General features: G+C 38.1%; 6 protein-coding genes, 2 non-coding genes and 1 pseudogene across 12 annotated transcripts; 5 read left to right on the forward strand and 4 right to left on the reverse strand.

The window, feature by feature from the left end:
- Positions 1-158: 158 nt before the first annotated feature.
- LOC111430753 (probable mediator of RNA polymerase II transcription subunit 36b) lies at positions 159-3813 on the reverse strand. Its single transcript, XM_023067149.1, has 7 exons — positions 3688-3813; positions 3041-3342; positions 2602-2697; positions 2413-2490; positions 2154-2330; positions 711-779; positions 159-617 (listed from the first exon to the last, which is right to left on the reverse strand). Exons 1-7 carry the CDS (start codon positions 3701-3703, stop codon positions 441-443), a joined length of 915 nt encoding a protein of 304 aa, XP_022922917.1. The 5' UTR covers positions 3704-3813; the 3' UTR covers positions 159-440.
- LOC111430916 lies at positions 875-946 on the reverse strand. The gene has a single exon (XR_002708400.1). It is a non-coding gene; the product is annotated as a small nucleolar RNA snoR60 (small nucleolar RNA).
- LOC111430918 lies at positions 1754-1825 on the reverse strand. The gene has a single exon (XR_002708401.1). It is a non-coding gene; the product is annotated as a small nucleolar RNA snoR60 (small nucleolar RNA).
- Positions 3814-5860: 2047 nt separating the features above from the next.
- Positions 5861-7141, forward strand: LOC111430754 (protein SRC2 homolog). Of its 3 annotated transcripts, none has more exons than XM_023067151.1 (2): positions 5861-6590; positions 6648-7141. In XM_023067151.1, the coding sequence occupies exons 1-2, from the start codon at positions 5940-5942 to the stop codon at positions 6822-6824; spliced, it is 828 nt and encodes a 275-aa protein (XP_022922919.1). In that variant the 5' UTR covers positions 5861-5939; the 3' UTR covers positions 6825-7141. The 3 variants fall into 3 exon arrangements, with proteins under 3 accessions (XP_022922919.1, XP_022922921.1, XP_022922918.1); XM_023067153.1 differs by having other exon boundaries at positions 5861-6556; positions 6647-7141; XM_023067150.1 differs by having other exon boundaries at positions 5861-7141.
- Positions 7142-7772: 631 nt separating this feature from the next.
- Positions 7773-9422, forward strand: LOC111430752 (F-box/kelch-repeat protein At3g23880-like). The gene is made up of 2 exons (XM_023067148.1): positions 7773-7956; positions 8105-9422. The coding sequence occupies exon 2, from the start codon at positions 8214-8216 to the stop codon at positions 9330-9332; it is 1119 nt and encodes a 372-aa protein (XP_022922916.1). The 5' UTR covers positions 7773-7956; positions 8105-8213; the 3' UTR covers positions 9333-9422.
- Positions 9423-9635: 213 nt separating this feature from the next.
- On the forward strand, positions 9636-11099 carry LOC111430514 (annotated as a pseudogene).
- On the forward strand, positions 10841-15999 carry LOC111430747 (ferric reduction oxidase 4-like). The gene is made up of 9 exons (XM_023067143.1): positions 10841-11067; positions 12419-12618; positions 12722-12836; positions 12930-13106; positions 13518-13752; positions 14165-14492; positions 14584-14821; positions 14903-15612; positions 15711-15999. Exons 2-9 carry the CDS (start codon positions 12456-12458, stop codon positions 15848-15850), a joined length of 2106 nt encoding a protein of 701 aa, XP_022922911.1. The 5' UTR covers positions 10841-11067; positions 12419-12455; the 3' UTR covers positions 15851-15999.
- Positions 16000-17202: 1203 nt separating this feature from the next.
- On the forward strand, positions 17203-19128 carry LOC111430751 (BAHD acyltransferase DCR). The gene is made up of 2 exons (XM_023067146.1): positions 17203-17789; positions 17962-19128. The coding sequence occupies exons 1-2, from the start codon at positions 17313-17315 to the stop codon at positions 18856-18858; spliced, it is 1374 nt and encodes a 457-aa protein (XP_022922914.1). The 5' UTR covers positions 17203-17312; the 3' UTR covers positions 18859-19128.
- A 355-nt stretch (positions 19129-19483) lies between these two features.
- On the reverse strand, positions 19484-22131 carry LOC111430756 (sec-independent protein translocase protein TATB, chloroplastic-like). 3 transcript variants are annotated; one of them, XM_023067157.1, is made up of 5 exons: positions 21914-22131; positions 21679-21803; positions 20343-20402; positions 20095-20254; positions 19484-19664 (listed from the first exon to the last, which is right to left on the reverse strand). In XM_023067157.1, exons 1-5 carry the CDS (start codon positions 22110-22112, stop codon positions 19615-19617), a joined length of 594 nt encoding a protein of 197 aa, XP_022922925.1. In that variant the 5' UTR covers positions 22113-22131; the 3' UTR covers positions 19484-19614. The 3 variants fall into 3 exon arrangements, with proteins under 3 accessions (XP_022922925.1, XP_022922924.1, XP_022922923.1); XM_023067156.1 differs by lacking the exon at positions 19484-19664 and adding an exon at positions 19754-19982 and having other exon boundaries at positions 20023-20254; XM_023067155.1 differs by lacking the exon at positions 19484-19664 and having other exon boundaries at positions 19754-20254.
- Between the last annotated feature and the right edge of the window lie 977 nt (positions 22132-23108).

The following is a 23108-nucleotide window of genomic DNA, read 5'->3' on the forward strand; positions in this document are numbered from 1 at the left end:
ATCTTATAATCAAGGTTAAAAATCCTACAAATCTGATATAATTTTAATATATTAAAAATAAAATAGTCAAAGTTAATTGAAAATTTGATAGACAACCAACAATGCATGCACAAACATATTATAGTGCAGAAAAATAATAAACAAAATTTATCAACGCCTGAAACGCAAATTGCATGAAGTTAGAGTTCGCTTTGAATGGTTCCGATTAAAAATGGATCCTACAATTTGAAGACACTCTTATACTCATTACAGACAGGAATGAAACAGACAACCTGCAGTTCTGTCGATTAATCACCAAAATTATCGAAGATACACACGAGTATTGGCTTTTTAAAACATATCGATCTCGATTACAAGCTAACGATAAGAAACATGGATTATAAACTACAGCCTACCTATAAATCATCCATAAGACTCATAACCTTGGCTCATTGAACTGTTTAAGCTGCAGCCTTCTGTTTCTTTGGCGCCCGATAGATACCAACGACACAAGCATGATCTCGCTCAAATGGTTCAAGAGTCACTTGCTCAGTGGGTTTGAATTGATCGGCTTTTAGCTTATTCACTTCACTTGCAAACACTGCCTCAGCAGGAACGGTTGAGTCGATACAGTTTGCCTGCAGAAGTTAAGATAGGAAATATGTCATCTTCCATTCACGGATTATGCCGTCTTTTTGTCTAAAAGAATAATAGAGAAACAATTCACTCACCTTGATTGATATAACAAAATGACCACCGGCTTTGAGAAAATATGATGCATTAAGTGCTAAAATTCTTGCCTGTATTGAAGGGAGGTTAAAGAAGGTAAGGTTAAGAAACTGAAATGCAAGGAAGTTAATAGTTCAAAGACACAAAATATGATATTATTCTTGGGCGCATCAGAAACTCGGGTTGTGCATCATTCAAGATGTCCTGAAGGGGAATCCGAGTAAATCATCACATGCTAAGCACAGATAACCAAAAAAGGTTAAATCATCATGAAAAGTTAGTACAATAGCTCAACGGAAATAAGTTAGAAGACCATATCCCACACTACAAAAGATGAAATAAATAGGGCAGACTTGTATTGTTTTTTTTTTTACTTTAAATTTCTACTTCAATTCTTGTAAAGCTTAAACCCAAAACACCCTCTGATTCAGAGTATATCATCTTTTATGGGAAATTCAAAGTAGATCATTATCATAACAAGAACATGCTCTAGTAATATATTGATTTTCGGGGGAATTAAGAAAGGCTGAGTATAGAATGGTAATTATTTGCAAACAGTAATAGTATAGAATAGTAATATATTGATTTACTTAATGATCAAGCAGAATGGTTTGCAAATAGTTAACATCTAGATCCAAACATAAATAGAGCAATATTGTAAACATGCCTTTTGAAATCTAAGTTACCAGCTAAGATCGTGGCCTTCTACTAAACAAAAAAAAAGAGGTGTGATGCGTGGATAGCATAATAAACGTGATGGTGTATAAATGGCAATGGACATGTCAATATTGGAATAAAAATATTTCAAAAGAGTAGAAAACTGAAGAAACGCAACTTGAGAAACCAACTAGAAAGGGTTCAGGTACAATAAAAATAAGCTTGACTGTTATGATGCCGTATATTTGAAATATAATAGGATGAAAAACAATGAAAAAAGGAAAAAAAGAACCAATATGAGTATAGAAGAAAAAAGTTCGCAGTATGAGACAAACAGTGCAATTTAGAAAGAAAAGATCAAGTCAATTCAAAAGGAAGCATTTCTTCAAGCATCAGAAACTCGGGTTATGCATCATTCAAGAAGTCTTGAAGGGGAATCCGAGAAATTCGTCATATGCTAAATTATGAGATGAAAACATGCTTAAATTCGTCATGTGCTAAATAATGGAGATGAAAACATGCTTAAAGTCGTCATATGCTTAAAGTCTAAATAGATGAAATGATGGTGATGAAAACAAAACAGTAGAGAGGAAAACGGTAGATGAAAATAAATACATATTGAATATTGAAATACCATTTAAAAGGGTTAATATGGGGGGAAAGAAAACAAAAGGAGTTAGATTCTTTTTAAAGTAATTATTGAACTGTGCTGATCAATTTTCAGTTAGTTGATGATGCACAAGTACAAGAATAATACAGACAGACAAGCAAAAAAAAGAAGTGTGAACCTGATCTGGCTGAGCAACATCCGAAAATATCACATCCACCATACCAACCAACATTCGGTATTTGGCTGGGTGTCTAGCATCTTCAATGATGGGTATAACATTTGTGCGCTTCTTTGCCATGTTAACTAAATCTCTACCACTTCTATGGGAGAATTCAACAGCATACACAATACCAGTCTGAAAAAGAAAACACCGACATTTGTTAAGCATTCTATCACTTGAATAAAACTACAAGATGTCTCTCTAGATAACTACTTACCGGACCAACAACATCTGAAACATGAGATACAGTTGTTCCCGAAGCAGCACCAAGATACAATACTCGAGCACCAGGTTTCTGTAATACAAGTGTTAACAAACTATTTAGCAAGAGAGCAACGAAAAAGAACATTAAAGGTTGAAACAGTTGAAAGGGTACAGCGTCAAATTGGAGGTGAAAGGCACTTACAATCCAAATGTCATCAACACCACCAAGAACGGCCGCAGCCAACTTAGACCTGAATGGGTTCCAAACTCGGTATTCAACTTTTGTTCCATCTTCATTCTGAATGGCATTGTATACAAAACAATTAGCTTTGCAGGCACATAACAAACAGAAGGAACAAATAGTTCTTTATGCTGACAAAACTTGCAGGCATCGAAGTTAAATTAGACTTCCATAAATAGTTAACGTATAAAAACATATACAAGCACTGACTGTCGTGCCAGAACCATCCAAAACTGTTGGGAGATACGACTACTAACTAGAATTTCTCAAGTATAATTAAATATAAAAAACTCATCATCGATGTTATCCAGGAAAAACATGGTATCCATCGTCTTCAATAAAATGTATATTGAAAACTAACACACATTCAGGTACAAAATTACTGTTAAACGCGAATCACCTGTACGGCTATCCTCTTCTCGTTGTAGACAGATTCTCCAGAAACCATATTCTTCGTCACAAGAGCATCTTCTTTGCCCTTGGCAATGAAAATACCTTCATGTCTATGAGGTTCAACAACAACTTTGCTTCCACCCTTCATACCACCTCCTCTTCCTCCACCACGGCCTCTTCCACCTCCGCGACCACCTCCACGGCTCATACCTCTTCCTCCACCGCCGCCTCTGCCTCCACCGCCACCTCTGCCTCTACCACCTCGTCCTCCATCACCCCTGCCCCTAAACCCACCACCACCACCGCGGCCTGCACATATCCAACTTACCCAGTTTAATGATCGATGCGTAGTAATAGAGACGCTAGGAAACAAATAATTTACGTAAAAGAAAAAAAGTACATGAGAACTAAATAACACTAAAGAGAGGAAACCAACAATCAATAAATTGAGTTAAACGATATTATATGGAAGCAGATTCAGTAGGTAGTAAGAATGGAAACGGTCAAACTCATTCGAACATCGGAACAAGCAGACAACCAATAAATTGAGTTAACACAGCATTCTCCATTGAAGCCAGAGCAGATCTTTTTCACCCAAAAACAAGAAAAGAGAAAGAACAAGGAGCACAAGTTCAGCTTCTTTCTAGTACATACCTCGTGGAGGTCTCATTGTAGTCACCGAGAGAGCGAGAGAAGGAGCTTAGTTTCCGCTAGGGTTTTAGAACAAACACAGCGGCGAAGTGAGGAAGGTTGTTTGGGGTTTTAAATTTATAGGGGCTGCGGCGCCAAACTGAGAGGCGCGATAAGAAATAAGGTTTTGCGTTCCTTTAAACCTAGGGTTTCATTTTGAGAAAAGCAAAGCAGATTTGCGTTTATTTTCAAAAATGCCACTGACTAAAACTGTAAATTAGTTGTGACAATTTTAACCTAAAATTTCAAATTCCTCAATTTAAACTTGGTAAAATTAATAAATTTTAATTTAATCAATTTAATCCTTACACATAAATATAATTATATCAATTTACACCATCTATTAAGTTTTTATTTCAATCCCGCTATACACGTTTTTCACACATGTTCAAATTCATGTATTCTATGACAGATATTTGATTGTTTCTTTTTTAAATACCAGAGAATAACTAACTCATTCTAAGTCGAGTGACTACCATCGAGAAAACAATAAACTAAACTTTGTAAAGTGGGACAGGCACATAAATAAATAGACTCGCGGGTTCCCCTCGTCTTTGGTGTTGTCACCAGCAACAACGACAAGGGTGCGAAAAATTCAACCTGTCACTCACCTGACAATTTTGTTGACTCACCATTATGTTGATTCTAACTCTGGCGCCCATCGTTCATTCTTCATTATCATCCCGTTGATAAATTCAACTCTTAAAATTAATCTTTGATTTTCATCGTCTCCTGCAAAAATTTTCAACAAGATAATTTATTTATGGTGTTTATTCCAATTTGCATTTCGTATCTCATGTAAAAAAAAGTGTAAAGAAATTTGGTGAGTTGAGAAGAGTTTGCAAGTACGGGTGAATTTTGAAACTTCTCCTCAGTGGGAATGTTGACTCTTAATGATCTCTCTATAAACATGTTTTAAAACCTTGTCACCTTAAAAGAGCTTGAAATAGAAAGCCCATCTCTCCATGTTTTAAAACACAGAAGAGAAGTCCATAAGGGTAGGCCCAAAAGCCCAAATAGGAGATGAGAATGATTTCTCTAGCCCAAAAAAAAAAAAAAAAAAGATTATTATCATTTGATATGATGGTATCTATTTACGACTAAAATTTTACAAGTTTTTATTAAATTCATTTATTTGATAATAAATATTAAGCTTGATTGAAAAATAAATTAAAAGAAACTAAAATTCAAAACATATTATTTAAAATATATTTATTAATGAATAAAAATTAAATTAGTTATTTTTTTTTAACAATTTAACTTAAAAAAAATAAATCAACCAAACAACAATTAATTACACAAAATTAAATCTTCAAAGTTCTTACGATTTGTGGTCGGGAAAAAAGAGAAGGATGCATGCTCTGAAAAGGGCACATTTGGAATTCTAAAATGAATCAAGGCACCGCGTGGCCGATTTCCCTCTTATTCGTAGATCTTCAATTTCACCGCCCTTTCCTTCTTTAGCCCCACTTCCAAATTTGCCGTATCTTTTTGACTAAACTACCATCTTACCCCTGGATACAATCTGGGATAACTATAAAAAATTTCAAAAATATATTCTTTAAAATAAAATAAAATTTCTTATAATCAAATTGGAAAATTAATAATTTAAAGTTTGGGTATTACTTTTTGAATTATTCCGAAATATAGAATTAATAATGACCTTCTAAATTTAAATAAGTAGCGTTGTTTTATTTAAAAAAAAATATTTAATTACATTAGATGAGTATATTTTTAGAATAAATATGTTTTAATAAGCTATTGAATTCTTATTTTTACATAACAATATTAGACGATATATTATTTTAAACGACTTTTTCTTTATTTAGAATAATTGTTACAAATGCGGGGCCCACTACGAGATAAGCTTGCTTAGCAGCGAAGCGAACACCAAACCACGGCTTCAAACAGTCGGACTTTTTCACTGCACCCGTCCAGTTAATCGCTCCCCCACTTTTTACCCGAACCGGAATACTCCATGCCAAATTGCCAACGAGGAGAATATCGTCATTTCCACTAACCAAACGACACGTGTCATTAGCAGCGATCGTGTAATCAAGTAACAAAACCACGGGCGGTTTCCGAACCAGCAATGGTCCAGTAGCTACGTGTTGCCTATAAATATCCGAAGCAACGGCTCGACGAGAAGCAACGCATTAAGCTACCTGTTTCTAGCTCCTCAATTCACCGTTCAACTGATTTTTCCGGCACCGGCGATGGCACCTCGCTATGAAGTGGAATTGAAAATACAGTCCGCTAGAGATCTCAAGAACGTCAACTGGCGCAACGGTGCCCTGAAGCCGTACGCCGTCGTTTGGATTGATCCAAGTAACAAATTTTCGACGAAGGTCGACGCCGGAGGTGACACGTCACCTTACTGGAACGAAACGCTTGACATTTCTTTCCCGTCGCCGATCGAAGATGCTACGTTGAACATCAACATCGTTCATGTCGCCAACGGCGAGAATGATGTCAAACCGCTGATCGGCGCCGCCAGACTCCGTCTCTCTGACGTCGTCGACAGTGTCGGCTTCGGCGAACGCACTGATCGAACTCTCCAATTGAAACGGCCCTCCGGCAGGCCCCAAGGGAAGGTCGAAGTTAAAGTAACAGTCCGAGAATCACGTTACCGATCATCCGATTCCTATTATGCGCCGCCGTATGGGGTCCCACCGCCTTCCTATGCCACCTCGTACTCTGCTCCTCGCGATCCATACTATGCAACGGCTCCTCCGTCAGGATACTCTTCCGCCGAGTACAATGCACCGGCCCCAGACCCGGTCCCGGCACCAGCTGCGGCTCCGTACGGTCAGGCGAGTTACGGGCAGCCGGCGTATAGCAGTCAGGCGAGTTACGGGCAGTCGGCGGCGTATAACAGTCAGACGAGTTACGGGCAGTCGGCGGCGTATAACAGTCAGACGAGTTACGGGCAGCCGGCGGAAAAGAAGAACAAGTTCGGGATGGGGACTGGATTGGCTGTGGGTGCGGTGGCGGGAGTTTTGGGTGGATTGGTGTTGGGAGAGGGCATCGAACATATGGAGAACAAGAGGGACGAAAAAGAGGCAGAAAAGGCGGAGGAGAATGACTATGATGACTACTAAGCTGTTCAAATACCCAAATTTGAAAGAGTGTATCCATCCAATCAGCTTCGTATCGTTTGAATTCGCTTATAAACTTGTTTCCTTTGTTTGATTGTTCTTGATTCAAATAAATATTATGCAGAAGTTCATTCCGTGGTTAACACAAACAATACTAAAAACATAGTTTAAAAGGTTTGTCATTACCATAGTATGAGCCGTAGCTTTTTTAAGGTTAAAATCGGACATGGTTGAAGCTCAAGTCAGCCCAATTTTTTTTTCGACATGTTTGGAGATAAATATGTACTTTTTCTTCATTTTTAAGATTGGAGATATCTCATGCAATGTTGGCCATGGAGCGGGGAGAGGACGGGAAGCTTTCTTTTGTCCCTTTCTCGTCCTTATTCTCACCACCTATTTTATTCATCTCCGCAAAATTATCTATTTTTTTTTCTAATTCTTTTTCGTTTATTACTAAATAAAACTAATTATTTTTTTTAAATTTCATGGTTTAATATAAAATGGTAAAAAAAATAGTAATAAATAAATAGATTTCATAATCAAACACAAATACATAATTTTTATAAATTTAAAATTTAATATTATAATATAGTTTTTAAAGGTAAAAAAAAAAGTCTATAATCTAAGCTTTAGTATAAATATTACTGTCTTATAAATAATCAATTTTGTTTAATATAATTAAAATGTTGTAGGTTAAAAATATATTTATATTAAATTAGGTGGATAATATGGTAAAAAAAAAAGTCTATAATCTAAGTTTTAGTTTAAATATTACTGTCTTACCAATAATCAATTTTGTCTAATATAATTAAAATGTTATGAATTAAAATATATATATATTAAGCTAGGTGGATAATGTATTTTGAAAATATATTTATATTAAGCTAGAAGGAGAATTTCGTCAGGATATATATATATATATATTTATTGGATTACTCGAAATTTAGTAATGTGAATATTTAGGCGGGAGAAAGAAGAGAGATTTGCAAGCTTAGCAAGTTAGCAGGACATTATAGCGCTCATTGTGCTGCTCAATGAGCGTGGTGGGCGCTTCTGAAAAGGGTCTTGCCTATAACGTCACCTTCTCTCTGCCCATAAATTTTTGGAATCAAACGAACCAGTTCAAAGATTGAAGGTAAAATTATTCCAAGCTCTCTCAGAATCTTGCCCTTTTCTTTCAGTTGCAATTGATTTTTATGGATCTTGAGAAAAATAGCTTGATTAGAATCTTCATTTGAGTTTTTTGTTCGTATTGCTTCTGATCCAACATTTCGAATTCCCAGGTGAAATCTGCAGATTTTGCTTCGTTTCTTGGATTTTGCTCTTGCGTCTCCAGCTGTTGCGGTAATCTTTTCTACTTCATTCTCGTCGTTTACATTTCCTGCCCTAACGATGCGAGTAGCACAAGACGACCACAAGGTGTTTGTAAATTGTCCCACTGAAATTTTGATTGAGATTCTTTCATATTTACCTGTGAAATCGCTTCTGCGATTCAGATCTGTATGCAAAGAATGGAACAAATTAGTTCAGAAACCATTGTTTGTTAATGCTCATTTGAAAAACAGAATCTCAAATTCTCTGCTCATAATCAATTGCTCCAACACAGACCAGAAATCATGTTTCTCACTTGTCAATGCTGAAACATTCAATGAAACGCTTCGATCCGAGCTTCCCATGAAGGCCAATACAGGCTATAAACTCTCTGTTATTGGATCACATAACGGGTTAGTCTGTATTTCATCTGCAAGTCTGTTGGATGTAGATCCAATTCATATATGGAACCCATCTGTTAGAAAATCTAGGTTGCTTCCCCGTGGCTTGATTCCCAAACGGGACCATTGTTGGCCTCTAAATTACCTTGCATTTGGCTTCAATCAAGCAGCGAATGATCACATAGTGTTGAGAATTGTGAGGATTGAGCAATGGAGATGCTGTTATCAAGTGGAAATTTACAGTCTCAAATCCGACTGTTGGAGGAGAGTTCCTTCCGTTCCTCCTATTCCCACTGCACTTGACTGCAGATTGTTGCCCAAATCCATCTGCTTCAGTGGACATGTCTATTGGCTTGTGAAGCACAAAAATGGTGGAATTCCCAATTCTGTTCTGTGTTTTGACATGGCCACTGAGGAGTTTCATAGACTAATGTTGCCAGACTGTTTCGTTTACACAGATACTCCATCACCATTATTATGCTTGGGAGTGATCAAGGAATCTCTATCTGTTTTTCATTGCAGGCCTGATGGTGGGAAGCAACTATGCGACATATGGGCTATGAAAATGGGCTCTTGGGTGAGATCAAACACTGTTTTTCTGCCACTACATGGGCAAATAACAAGATCATTGAGCCTCTTTGATCATAAATTTCTCCTTGTAAGGCAGATTGAAGGGCTGGAAAACTATAGTCTGGCATTGTTTGATCCTGAACAGGATCGCATTGAGGATATTGGAATTGAATTGGGTTCTCATTGGGTTTATGCAGATTCTTATACGGAGAGTCTTCTTCTACTCTGACTAGGTATTCGGTAGCAATTCAATTTGTAGTCATTACTGAAAAAACATATATATTTTTTGAAGGATCATGTAATGGATATGTATGGTTCAATACAATGAGTATCTTATTGTGTAATTCATATGCCTTGTTGTTCTGCCATTCGAGGAATCTCTTAAAAATATTGTAGCATGTTTCTCTCTTCGCCCTGCATTACTGTGAGATAAGGTATGGGAGAAGGGAAATGAGATCTATAGATTCTTTTTTGATATTTGATGAGAGGCCATCATCTGATCACTTATATTTTAAGAACTCTTGTTCGGATTATGAACTTGGTTCACGAATGAATCGACTTTTGATGGACCCACCTTTTTTTAGCCCCGCTTTATCCTAAAAGGAAAATGAGCTTTGCTTCTCTAGGCTACCGATGCTCCCTTGTGGAACCGTTTGTTTAGTATATGTTTAGGGGTAACTTACAATGGGATACTCAACTTGGAAGGTCTACAGAGGCCATTGATGGCTGTTGAGGTAAAAATGAAGTTACTTCCATGCAGCTTCTAAAATGTTCTCTCTCTTTCTGTAATTTTTGCTAGCTATGTATATTTTTCTTTATTAATGAGATGAATTTTCAATATTTATTATTGTGGCCACAAAGTCGATGATCCCCAGCCCAAAATGGTATTTAAAAGAAAGTGGGCCAGGGCCCACTTGTTCAACGGTCCATGCCCAGAGCAAAATAGTTGTAATTAGGCCATGGATCAGTCTCTAACGGCCCATTAACACCATTTTCTGTTTTCGTCCAGCTAACCATGCTTAAAGTCGGAGACGCGATGGGGTGCGCGTTCAATCACGCGGTACTTAATGGAATTGCCACGTGGCATTTCATGAGTTCATGGGCTGAGATCTGCCGTGGGGCCCACGACATATCCGTCCCGCCACTTCTCGAGCGTACCAAAGCGCGCGACACGCGGGTGAAACTCGACATAACCCTCCCGCCGGAACCCGCCGCCGCCAACGGCGGCGCCATCACCGCTTAGGGAGAAGGTCTTCAAATCAGCCGCCATCGACAAGATCAAGTCAAAAGTGAACTCAACAAACCCTCTATCGGACGGCTCAAATCCGTTCTCCACTTTCCAATCGCTCTCCGTCCATATATGGCGCCAGAGAACATCACCGTGTTCACCGTTTTCGCTGACTGCCGCAAACGCGTCCATCCGCCAATGCCTGAGAGCTACTTCGGAAACCTAATCCAAGCCATATTCACCGGCACCGCCGCCGGGCTACTATTAATGAATCCGCCGGAATTCGGCGTCGGCATGATCCTAAAGGCGATCGTTTCACACGATGCGGCGGCGATCGATCAAAGAAACAAAGAATGGGAGAGCGCGCCGAAGATCTTCCAGTTCAAGGACGCGGGAATGAACTGCGTGGCGGAGGGGTGTTCGCCGAGATTTGAAGTGTACGAGGGAGGAGCATTGATGTGGAGATAAGCTTGGAGGAAGAAGCTATGGCGAGGCTGGAGAAGGACAAGGAACTATTATTCTTCAGTTCATTATCATCTCATTGATGTTTTGTTCTTTGTTTGAATGGGTGCAGCTGTCAATTATGTTGCTTTATCTGATGCTCTTGGTGTTTCTTCATCAGTATTAGCAGCTGGACTTGCTGCGGATAATGCAATTTGTGCAGCGTATTTTGCAACATTGTTTGCGTTAGCATCTCAAGTACCTCCTCAACCAACGACGTTTAACGATGCTACGGGTATGAAATTCCACTTGTTTTGGCTTGTATAATCTCTAGTTGTTCACTATTTTTCTGAGGCATGATTTTCAATAATCTATTGGGAAGACTAATTTCTTTTCAAACAAGCTATCAAAATTTTACAAATATTAAAAATTATAAAACTAATTATACATTAGTTTGTTGTTGTACTATCAACAAACTCAAACCTTGATTGGATGTACTACCACCACAAGTTAGATAATAAATATATGATAGTCAACCTTTATTAATAGATCTACTCATTGGAATATATTATATTAATTCATTGAGAATAACTCGAACTTAAGCCATGAAGAAATTGAGTTGATTTTAGAATTTCAAGGTTAATTTGAGTTGGTTCGTAACTAACTTAGAGTTTGATATTGAAGAATATATTCCATTATCAATCTGTTAAAAATCATACCCCTGTCTCGAAATCAGAACCCAAATAATCAAAATGTTGAAGAGTTTGTCTAGAGTGTTTTTGAAACTTGGAATGGGATAGATGTGTTGGGAGTGCAAAGTTGAGGAGTTTGGAAATCATGAACTTGTATTTGAGATGTTGTGTTGGGAAGGCTGGGAATCAAAAACCTGTATTTAGGGTGATGTATTCGGAAGCCTAAGAATCAGAATCCTGTGTCTCGAGTTTCAATGTTTTGAACCTCGGGGGTTGATAGTTTTTAAACGAAACATTTAATTTATGTTATAGACTAAGAATAACAAAATGTTTCCAACAATCAAAACGTTGCTTACAGTTAATAAAAAGGAAAACATAACATGAAGATATGAAGTTTGAAAGTAAGATGCAAAAACACATAGGAACGTAGAAAATAATAATAACATATGGTTCCAGATGAAATAAACAAAAAACAAAAAACGTTTTGACTTATGAACCAAATAAATGAAATGATAAATGGAAGGGTGGGTTGAAGTTGATATCAATAATGTTTTGACTTTCCAATTACACCATTTTATTATAAACATCATCACTATTTCAAAATCAAAACCTTACTCATTTGAGAGTAGATAAGCATGTTTCATGTCATTTCTTTCTTCACATTCTTGTAGAGCTTTTACTTCTAAAACCAATTTGATTTTTTTTAATTTTTCATATATTGTTCTACTCCACGTATGACGTCTTTTTTAGTTTGTTTTAAACAAATTGAAGTTGATATTGTTTGAAATATTTATCAAAACTTGAGATATGTAAAAATTCATAACAAAAACTTGAAACAAACTATATAAATTAGGAAGGATTTTGGAATTTTTCTCTTGTTCGTCACTCTCAAAATAAAAAAAGTTAGGCCGCCGTCCAACCTTCTAAATTCTTCAACTTTGTGCATATAAATAGAGCATCAAATTTGGATATATCCCACAACTTGTAGCAAATGGCAAAGGAAATGGCAATGGCTAGAGCTCTGAAGATGATTTTCTTGTTAACTTTTGTGCTATGGCTGTGGCTTTGGATTATGTTGCCCACAAAGCTTTACAAGAACACTTGGACCCCAAAGCTCAAGATGGAACTGAACTCCACATATTTTAGAGAACAAGGTACGGTTCCAATTTAATTGCCTCAAGTTTCCAAATATATTGATGATTTTGGGTCTGTTTTGTTTTGCATTTAACTTGGATTCAATGTTTTTACATTTTGCAGGCACAAATCTTCTACTTTTCTCATTTCCCATCATGTTCATGGCAGTTTTGGGTTGTTTTTATCTCCATTTGCAGAAGAATTCTTCAGAAGATTCTAAACCCTTTTCTACCCAAAGGTTCTTCGCCACTAATCATAGCCATTAATTAAATTTTCTTTCTTTCTCTAATTCTTAACTTTTGAATGCTTTCTGAACTGGGTCTTGCTGTAGGAGCCGAGGAGATTCATTTCTGAAACGACCAATTCTGGCAATGAATCCTCTGGGGATTGTTAATACATTGGAGATCGGGTTTGCAGCTGCATTTGTTATACTTTTGATTTGGTCTCTCGGAAATTACTTGTACGTCAGTTTTGGCAATCTTCACATGCATGGAGCTGGCGAGAAAATGTATGTTTTCACTTTTCCCTCAAAATTAAGAAGCACTTTCAGTCTCCATTTATATACTAGAAATCGAAATGAACTGAAATTAGAATAAGAATCGATCGAGTGGAATTAGATTTATATGTTCTTTGAGTGAGTGGAATTAGATTTATATGTTCTTTGAGTGAGTGGAATTAAATTTATATGTTCTTCGAGTCTCGATACAACTAAAAGCACTTGACACTCAAGCTGAAAAATCAATACGACTCTGGATTGATGGTTCAATCGAAAATGCTTTGTTTTTCGAGTTTATGTGTCTCTGTTAAAATGAATAGTTTTCGAGGTTATGAATGTGAAAAGCCATGGTTCAAACCCAACCAACAAAATTGTAGGTAATTATTGTTCAAAGATTTGAGATTGCTAAGTTTTTTGGTTCAGTTGGGAAGCCAAGTTTAGAAGTGTATCACTGAGACTTGGGTACATTGGACATATATGCTGGGCATTTCTGTTCTTTCCAGTCACAAGAGGGTCTTCATTATTGCCTCTAATTGGACTCACATCTGAATCAACCATCAAATATCACATCTGGCTTGGCCACATTTCTAATCTTCTCTTTGCATTACACACCGTTGGATTCATCATCTACTGGGGGATCACAGATCAAATGGCTTTGGTAAATGCTTTATCTTCTACTCTTTTATTCTCTTTGTTCTGTTCATCAGTTTGATTTGTCAAATCTCACCATGATATAATTTTGTGATAGTTTGAGGGGAAAGAAAATGAATGGTGTTCATCTCGTCTGCTGAGTTTTTGTCTTTGCATCCCTTGTTTCATCAGTGCAAAGAATTATAGTTTCGCAATTTGATTTCTCATCTTTTCCTTGTCCTCTATATGATATGCATTTGAAGATGATTAGTCCTTCGAAATTTGTATTAATGATAAGGAGTAACTTTAATTGTGCTTTGTTCTTAGCTACAACAACAAAACTCTCAATTCCAAAGTAAGATCCAAGTTAATTTCTATTGGTACATTGCTTCAATGTGTTGTTCTAAATCATTACTGACTGAATGTGCATCATTGAGCAGTTGAAAGAATGGAGTGAAGTCTATGTATCAAATGTTGCTGGACTGATTGCTATGGCATTTGCCACTGTTATCTGGGTGACAAGCTTTCGTTCGATTCGTCAAAAAATGTTTGAAGTTTTCTTTTACAGTCACCATTTGTACACTCTCTACACTGTCTTTTATCTAATCCACGTCGGAGCTGCATATGTATGCATGATTCTTCCTGGAATGTTTCTCTTTGCAATTGATCGATTCTTACGATTCTTACAATCGCAACGGCATGTAAGCCTGGTTTCTGCTCGCCATCTTCCTTGTGGTGTCGTTGAACTAAACCTCTTGAAAAGTCCAGGTTTAGTTTCTATGAGAGCTGATCAATGAAACTCGTCTTATTCTTTCTCTTCTGCTAAATATTTGATTGGACTTTACCCTTTTCTGAACAGAGCTAAGCTACAGTCCAACAAGTGTGATGTTCCTAAATGTGCCAAGCATTTCCAAACTGCAGTGGCATCCCTTCACGATCACTTCTAACAGCAAATTGGAGCCTGATATAGTGAGTGTTGTTAGCAAAGTAGGGGGAAGCTGGACTTCCAAACTTCACCAACAACTTTCTTCTTCTCTGGATCACCTTCAAGTTTCTGTTGAAGGTCCATATGGGCCTGCTTCCACTCACTTTTTGAGGTGATTCCCTTCCCTACAAGCCATAATATCCTTAAATTAGTGGAGTTTACTTAAATTTGATTGATCTTTTATCATTTGAAGGCATGAATCTCTGCTGCTGATAAGTGGAGGAAGCGGAATTACTCCCTTCATATCGATAATCAGAGAGATAATGATTGTTCGAAGCACAAAACCGGACTGTCATGTTCCGCAAGTGCGCCTCATCTGCGCCTTCAAGAACTCCATGGATCTCACCATGCTGGATCTCTTGCTTCCAGTATCTAGCACACAAACAGAAATTTCAAATGTACCATTACAGATTGAAGCTTATATCACCAGAGAGGAAGAACCGCCTCAAACAAATGAGGAAAATCTTGTAAACACAATATGGTTTAAGCCAAACCCACTGGACTCACCAGTGTCAGAGGCTCTTGGACCAAACCATTGGCTGCTCCTTGGCGCAGTCATCTCATCTTCGTTCATGATGTTCTTGATTCTCTTAGGCATCATCACTCGCTACTACATATACCCAATTGAACGAAATGGTGATGCGGTTTACAATTACACCTACAAGGTTCTTTGGGACATGTTCCTTGCACTTGCTTGTATTTGCGTATCTTCTAGCTTCGTCCTTATGTGGCAAAGGAAAACATATGTTTCAAACAAACGAGTCCAAGTTCTCAGTGTTCAATCACCAAAAGCATCACCTGGGTCATGGATCTATGGAGGTGAGAGAGAGCTTGAGAGCCTTCCCTACCAATCCCTTGTTCAAGCGACCAACGTCCATTATGGGAGCAGGCCTGATCTCAAGAGTAAGTTCTCGTGGCTTTGTATAGACAAAAAGCGCACACACATATATAAACCAGCTACCAACATCAATAATATATGGTAACATGTTTTTGTAATGCAGAAATTCTGCTGGACTGCAAAGGATCTGATATTGGAGTTTTGGTCAGCGGCCCAACCAGGCTGCGGCATGACGTAGCAAAAATCTGTTCAACTGCTTGTGGAGATAATCTAAAGTTTCACGCTCTGAGTTTCACCTGGTAAAAACTTGGAAGAACATTGCTGAATTTAAAGTTCAAATTTGTGTCAATACCGTATATGAACGTGTTGGATTGTGATGTAAAAAAGTTGATGTTCTTGTATTCTCGTCTTTTCTTGTGTTCATTCAAGTAAGCCAACGTATTCTGAATTAATTTCTTCTTTAACTCTCAATGCATCTTTGTCGCTGCAAAAACGATGAACATGAATATCTTTTGGAAGCTAACAAGACAACATTTTTTTTTTTTTTTTAAATCTTAACTGTCTCTCACCTTCAATGTTATATAACTACTTTTGGGGCCAAGGAACCAAAATGAGAAGCCTTATTTATTGCTTATATGAATGCCAACCTCTTTTTGGGCTTCACACATTAATGTTGGAAAAATACATGTGGGAGATGGTTATTTTTTTTAATTATTATTTTCTAATATTATTTACAATAGCAATAATAATTGTTTTTATTATTTGATAAATAATTTGACCAACTTCAATAAAGAAAACACCAACACCCACTTCTCAATTAATGAGGAATTTAAGAAAAACACGTTATATTAACTGGGTGTTTCTCTATTTTTAAGTGGTTGAAAGTATTGGTTAACCCAATAATCCCATCACATGTTGGTTAAGTTTATTTACAAACTTGTACATATGAGGCATCTAATGTAACAACTCTGGCGTAGATTCTTACATCCTCTGTGACATGATCATGTTATTTACTTTTTGCTTCTTAGAGTGAAGACTATCCCCACAAACTAACACGAGTCATTCAAGCATGTTTTGTTCTCACTCACATGCATGTTATGAAAAAATTCAAGAGATTACTTAACACAGAATTGTTTCATGCAAAATACGTTTAACTATAGAATTCTTATGATTAAACTACTTAAAAAAAAGAGTATTGTGGTATAGATAGTAACTTTCACTTTTTTTCTTTATTAATGATCAAGATTGTTCTGATCAGATATGTTATTTTTCCATTATGGCATTGCATTTTTCCAAACCCTAAACCAATTAAAATCCAACCACTGCGTTGCCCTTCAAATCCCCACCCCAATTAAGTCCACATCTCACACACCAGCAACTGCAAGGCAGCAAATGTGGCTTTTAAGACAACAAAAGTCAATTATGAAAATTTTATTTTCTGTGAGGATTGGATTATTTCCTTCAAATTCAATATTTATTTCTTTAAAAAAATAAAATGATAAAAAGAAGAGAAAGGCCATATAATTTCTCAACCTCCATCTAAAGCCACACCCAGAGGAGTTCTCAACTTTCAATGTGTACATTAATATGTCACAACTGCACCCATGATCCTCATAAATGCACTGCCAACCATATTAATCACTTTGTTTTTGTTTTGTTTCCTTATAAAATCTAACATCTTTGGCCTTCTCTCCATACCCACACCTCTAATTTTTCTTTTTCATCCTCAACCCATTTCCCTGCCTCTGCTTTTTGTTCCATATCCATGGCTGGCGATCTCCCTGAAGTTGTGAAGAAAGAGGAGACAGGAGGATTGAAGGTGAAAATCACAGGCAAAACCCATGTCAAACCTGGCAAGAAACTCGACAGAAAAGAGTGCCAATTGGTCACATTTGACCTCCCTTATCTCGCCTTCTACTACAACCAAAAGCTCCTCCTCTACGGCGACAATGGCGGCGAGGTTCGCTTCCCTGAGATGGTGGAGAAGCTCAAGGATGGCCTCGAGACGGTTCTCGAGCCGTTTCATCAGCTTGCTGGGAGGCTAGGCAAGGACAAGGATGGCGTTTTTAGAGTTGAGTATGACGATGATGTGGAAGGTGTCGAAGTGGCTGAAGCTGTCGCCGACGATGTCTGCATAGCCGATTTGGTGGCGGAGGAAGGCACCGCCACCCTGAAGGAGCTCATTCCTTACAATGGGATACTCAACTTGGAAGGTCTCCAGAGGCCATTGATGGCTGTTCAGGTCAGAATTAAATTACTTCCATGCAGCTACAAAAACGTTTTATTTATTTTTTATTTTTTAAATAAGTGGGCCAGGGCCCACTTGTTTCTAACGGCCCAGAGAAAAACAGTTGTAATTGGGCCATGGATCAGTCTCTAACGGCCCATTAACACCACATTCTGTTTTCGTCCAGCTAACCAAGCTTAAAGACGGAGTCGCGATGGGGTGCGCGTTCAATCACGCGGTACTTGATGGAACTGCCACGTGGCATTTCATGAGTTCATGGGCTGAGATCTGCCGTGGGGCCCAAGACATATCCGTCGCGCCATTTCTCGAGCGTACCAAAGCGCGCAACACGCGGGTGAAACTCGACATAACGCTTCCGCCGGAACCCGCCGCTGCCAACGGCGACTCGAAGGAAGCGGCGGCGGCGGCGCCACCGCTAAGGGAGAAGGTCTTCAAATTTACAGAAGCAGCCATCGACAAGATCAAGTCAAAAGTGAACTCAACAAACCCACCATCGGACGGTTCAAATCCATTCTCCACTTTCCAATCGCTCTCCGTCCATATATGGCGCCACGTCACCCAAGCCCGAAACCTAAAGCCAGAGGACATCACCGTGTTCACCGTTTTCGCCGACTGCCGCAAACGCGTCGATCCGCCAATGCCGGAGAGCTACTTCGGAAACCTAATCCAAGCCATATTCACCGGCACCGCCGCCGGGCTACTACTAATGAATCCGCCGGAATTCGGCGCCGGCGTGATCCAAAAGGCAATCGTTTCACACAATGCGGCCGCGATCGATCAAAGAAACAAAGAATGGGAGAGCGCGCCGAAGATCTTCCAGTTCAAGGACGCGGGAATGAACTGCGTGGCGGTGGGGAGTTCGCCGAGATTTAAAGTGTACGATGTGGATTTCGGATGGGGAAAACCGGAGAGCGTGAGAAGTGGATGTAACAACAGATTCGACGGAATGATGTATCTGTACCAAGGGAAGGACGGAGGGAGGAGCATTGATGTGGAGATAAGCTTGGAGGAAGAAGCCATGGCGAGGCTGGAGAAGGACAAGGAGTTTCTCATGGAGAATTAGGGTTTCGCAGTGGTTGAATAAGTGGAAGACAAAAAATGGCGGTGGATGAAAATGGTGGGATTTTTAATTTCTTGGGGAAATTGCTTTTATAGTGCTATTATGCGACTTTTTTTACTGCTGGCGGGGGGATGAAATCAAACTAATTATCCTTTTCTTTTTCTTCTTTTCTTATTGTGCTCGTTTAACCTTGTAATATCTATGCATATTTTTAATTATGGCATATTTGTTATCGAACTTTGGATTATATATATATATATATAGTCTTTCAAACGGCACGCCTCGTGCCTTTCGAATAGGAGTGCCCCTGCCCCTTTCCTCTTTAGGGCTCATGTTGCTGTCGGGTTCTTTTCTCAAGTTGAATCTGAATAGGTACAGAGAAGATCTATTGAATCGATCATGGTTATACCTGTTACAGTACCTACCAAAATGTAATAACCTGTTACAGTACCTACCAAAATGTAATCCTTCAAGTAGTCTTGATCATTTACCTCATTTCATCATGACCATATCAATGAGCGGGTAATTAAATTCAGTAGAAGATTTTATATGAAGTCATGAAGGAATTTTGATTACTAATCCAACGAAATCATCTTACAAAATGTCTAGAAACGGAGTAAGTTCCAAGACACTAATAGAATCATCTCTGTCCTATCGACCACCTGAAAGAAATACTCCTCCATTCAAAATCGATTCTAATAACTTTATTTTTCAGCTCCAGGACTTGAGGAGGCAGTAGACTCCTCAACCTTACCTGCTTCAAGATTTTGGAGTTCGGGAGGCCACCGCGACAGGTGCTTCGACGCCTCCTATTACAAGTTCATACATGTTAGAGTGATAGCGCATTTTTAAAACAAAGCTTATAAACACTAGGTTCATCCAAAAAGCTACCAAATAGGACCAAAGTGATTTGGTTTTAGCAATCTTAAGGTACTCTTCAGTGGTGTATGCTTTGCTTGCTGATGAAGAATTATCAGCTGTTTATATACATAAGAAAACGATCTTTCATTATCGTATAATAGTCGAGGCTGACAGAATGATGATTCTATATCCCTAATGATTGAACCCAATCGTATCATTCGTAGACACGATGCCCGACGACGAACCAAGGCTGATTACCAATATTCTTTTCCCCTTTGGCATTCTACTTTTTCTATGTAGCTTTGAAATCTTTCCCTAGAATACTACCAGTGCTGATAATAAATAAAAATATAGATGACAAATAAGTTAACCACTCACTTGGTTCAGCCACTGCAACAGGCTCTTCTGGTTTAGGAACAAAAGGTGGGTTTGAGTAGGTATTTGATTTGCTTGAATTGTATGAGCTGTCGACTGGACTCGAGATTTCATCGAGACCAATTTCTCGCTCAAGTGTGGTCTTGAATTCCCGAGAAACGTCCTACGGACATACATGAAGAGCAAAGAACCACAATAAGGTCTTTAAGAAGTGATGCTGGAAAATCTCAAAAACCGAAATATGAGATTACCTGAAGTTCTCTTATAGTGGGTTGAAATGTACGTAAGGTCTTCCCCAAAGTTCGAGCAACCTGGCATATATATAAGTAAACTAAATTCCAGTCCAACGAAAGTACTTACTGATATCCTTTACAGCAAACCTGTCCAAATGGTTTTCAGGTCTTAGTAAAGACTTGGTAATCAATGTCATTTCGAGTTTTTTTTATACGATGCAAAGGGTCTTATTATATCCTAGATGCTCTCAATCAAAAACAAATTCCCTTTTGTTTGATGGGTGGGGTTAGGATAGTTCATGTGAGATCCCACGTTCGTTGGAGAGGGGAACGAAACATTCTTTATAAGGGTGTGGAAACCTCTCCCTATTAGATGCGTTTTAAAACCATGAAGCTGACTGCGATACGTAACGGGCCAAAGCGGACAATATCTATTAGCGGTAGGCTTAGGCTGTTACAAATGGTATTAGAGCTAGACACCAAGCGGTGTGCCAGCGAGAAAGCTAGACCCTAAGGAGGGTGGATTGTGAGATCCCACGTTGGTTGGAAAAGGGAACGAAACATTCCTTATAAGTTGTGGAAACCTCTCCCTAGTAGAGCATTTTAAAACCGTGAGGTTGACGGGAATACATAACGGGCCAAAGCGAACAATATCTATTAGCGGTGGGCGTAGGCTGTTAGAAATGGTATTAGAGCTAGACACCAAGCGGTGTGCCAGTGAGGAAGCTGGCCTAAGGAGGGTGGATTGTGAGATCCCACATAGGTTGGGAAGGGGAATGAAACATTCCTTATAAGTTGTGGAAACCTATCCCTAGTAGACGCATTTTAAAACCGTAAGCTTAACAACGATACGTAATGAGCAGACAATATCAGCTAACGGTGGGCTTAGGCTGTTACAAATGGATTAGAGCCAGACATCGAGCGGTGTGCCAGCAAAGACGCTATCCCTCAAGGAGGGTGGATCATGAGATCCCACATTAGTTGGAGAGGAGAACGAAACATTTCTTATAAGGTGTGAAAATCTCACCCTAGTAGAGAATCAAATCAAAGGCAGAGCAGTAACATTAGAAGCTACCCTTCTTGACATCAACAAACAATATAACCTACAGATTCTCCACAGTGGCTCAAGACAATAAAGAGTAGAGTATTAAGGTAAGTGAAGTTTCATGTTGCTATTCCCAACTTTGATCAACAGCACAACTCCAAAGCCTAACAGATACCTTAAACGAGAATGAAATCTAATACTTCAATATTCAGGTTCCACAACCAGTTAAAATGTGCAAACAAAAGAACACATCTGAGGCAGCCAAATATTTCCAAAATTTCAGTCATCTACATGATTTATACCACTCACCTCAGCAAGGCCCTTGGGACCAAAAACCAACAGAGCCACAACCCCAATAACCAATGCCTCCGGAGCTCCAACCCCAAACAAAGATGCAAAAACAGCCTTCCCCTTAGGAATTCTCTTCCTCCTCTCTACAACAACACCATTTTAGACAGCATAACAAGAACAAAGATCAATAAACGTTTAATTCAAACAAATATGAACTATTACTTGAATCAATCATCAAAAAGTATATCCATACCGGGAAACCTTCCTCTGCTTGAAATACCCAAATGCTTTAAACCACTCCATGGAGAGAAAAGCCGGAGACGCAGAGGGAGATTACACAAGGAGAGACGAATTTTGGCGGTTTTGGGGTATAAGATGGGCGAGGAAGATGAAGATGAAGATGAAGAAGATGGGGAAAATGGGAATGTGGGAACTGGAAATTTGGAGGTCATGGTTATGGGAATTATTGGGCTAACATGGGGGCATTCTTGTCCAATTGTAGTTAAAAGATTTTACTAAATAATAAATTTTAGTCAAATTATTTTTTATGTAAGTGGGCCGGGTATTGGGCTAACATGGGGCCCAAGTTCACTCTTTCAGACATTATAATGGCAGAGAGGCCCAATCTAGGTATAAATTTTTAATAATTCAATTTATAATTATTATTATTATTATTTTGTCTCAAAACTTAGGGGTTCAAAGTCAAAATCAAGCATGTAAGATGTTAAATGTGATAAAACCATATAATATATATATATCAAATATTATATTAACACGTACATGAAAACCATAGTCTAAATTAAATGCTTCACATGGGCTGCCAATATTGCCCCACCTTCCCAACTCCTATATTCAAGGTACGCATTATTTATTTATTTATTTATTTATAACCCTACTTTGCAACTATATTAATTATATAAATATTTTATTAACGCATATCATACATACATATATATATATATATGCCGTATTTTTATTTATTTAAAAGGGTTTTCGTCTAATTTTTCGAATTAAAGCTTAAAAATATTAGTGGAAAAAATGATTGAAGTGACTATTTAAATGGGGAAGAGGACAATTTAAAGGGAAACAAAAGAATGAGCTAAAAATAAATAAATAATTGTAGGCATAGAGGGAACACTCTAAACCAAACCTCAAATCGAGTCTCCTACATGCATCTCTACTTTTTCCTTTTATTATTATTATTTTTCTTCTAAAAATTAGACAGATGTCTTTAACGGCTCGGTTATAGAAAATTTATATTTTAGTATAAGCTTGTAGTTTATATAATTTATGAAGTTATTAAAATAATAAGTCGAATAAGTCTCATAAATTTCAGTAACACCAAATGAATAAAAGCATATAATATTTTATAATATGTCACATTTAATTTAAATATTATAGGTCAGCCACCCACCTACTTGATAACTCAAACATGTGGTATGCCGGTT

This window comes from Cucurbita moschata, unplaced genomic scaffold, assembly GCF_002738365.1.
Source record: "Cucurbita moschata cultivar Rifu unplaced genomic scaffold, Cmos_1.0 Cmo_Scf00034, whole genome shotgun sequence".
NCBI classification, from domain to species: Eukaryota; Viridiplantae; Streptophyta; class Magnoliopsida; order Cucurbitales; family Cucurbitaceae; genus Cucurbita; species Cucurbita moschata.

Excerpts from the sequence above, each read along its gene's own strand:
- LOC111430753 (XM_023067149.1), bottom strand. Across the intron at positions 2,491-2,601 it reads GTGTTGATGACATTTGGATT|AAACCTGGTGCTCGAGTATT; the intron begins GTAAGTGCCTTT and ends CTTGTATTACAG. Across the intron at positions 780-2,153 it reads ATGTTGCTCAGCCAGATCAG|GCAAGAATTTTAGCACTTAA; the intron begins GTTCACACTTCT and ends CCTTCAATACAG.
- LOC111430754 (XM_023067150.1), top strand. The coding sequence starts at position 5,940 with ATGGCACCTCGCTATGAAGTGGAATTGAAAATACAGTCCGCTAGAGAT.
- LOC111430752 (XM_023067148.1), top strand. The coding sequence starts at position 8,214 with ATGCGAGTAGCACAAGACGACCACAAGGTGTTTGTAAATTGTCCCACT.
- LOC111430747 (XM_023067143.1), top strand. The coding sequence starts at position 12,456 with ATGGCAAAGGAAATGGCAATGGCTAGAGCTCTGAAGATGATTTTCTTG. Across the intron at positions 14,493-14,583 it reads AAACCTCTTGAAAAGTCCAG|AGCTAAGCTACAGTCCAACA; the intron begins GTTTAGTTTCTA and ends TTTTCTGAACAG. Across the intron at positions 14,822-14,902 it reads GCTTCCACTCACTTTTTGAG|GCATGAATCTCTGCTGCTGA; the intron begins GTGATTCCCTTC and ends TATCATTTGAAG.
- LOC111430751 (XM_023067146.1), top strand. The coding sequence starts at position 17,313 with ATGGCTGGCGATCTCCCTGAAGTTGTGAAGAAAGAGGAGACAGGAGGA. Across the intron at positions 17,790-17,961 it reads GGCCATTGATGGCTGTTCAG|CTAACCAAGCTTAAAGACGG; the intron begins GTCAGAATTAAA and ends GTTTTCGTCCAG.
- LOC111430756 (XM_023067155.1), bottom strand. The coding sequence starts at position 22,112 with ATGACCTCCAAATTTCCAGTTCCCACATTCCCATTTTCCCCATCTTCT. Across the intron at positions 21,804-21,913 it reads AAGCAGAGGAAGGTTTCCCG|AGAGGAGGAAGAGAATTCCT; the intron begins GTATGGATATAC and ends GTGTTGTTGTAG. Across the intron at positions 20,255-20,342 it reads CCACTATAAGAGAACTTCAG|GACGTTTCTCGGGAATTCAA; the intron begins GTAATCTCATAT and ends GTATGTCCGTAG.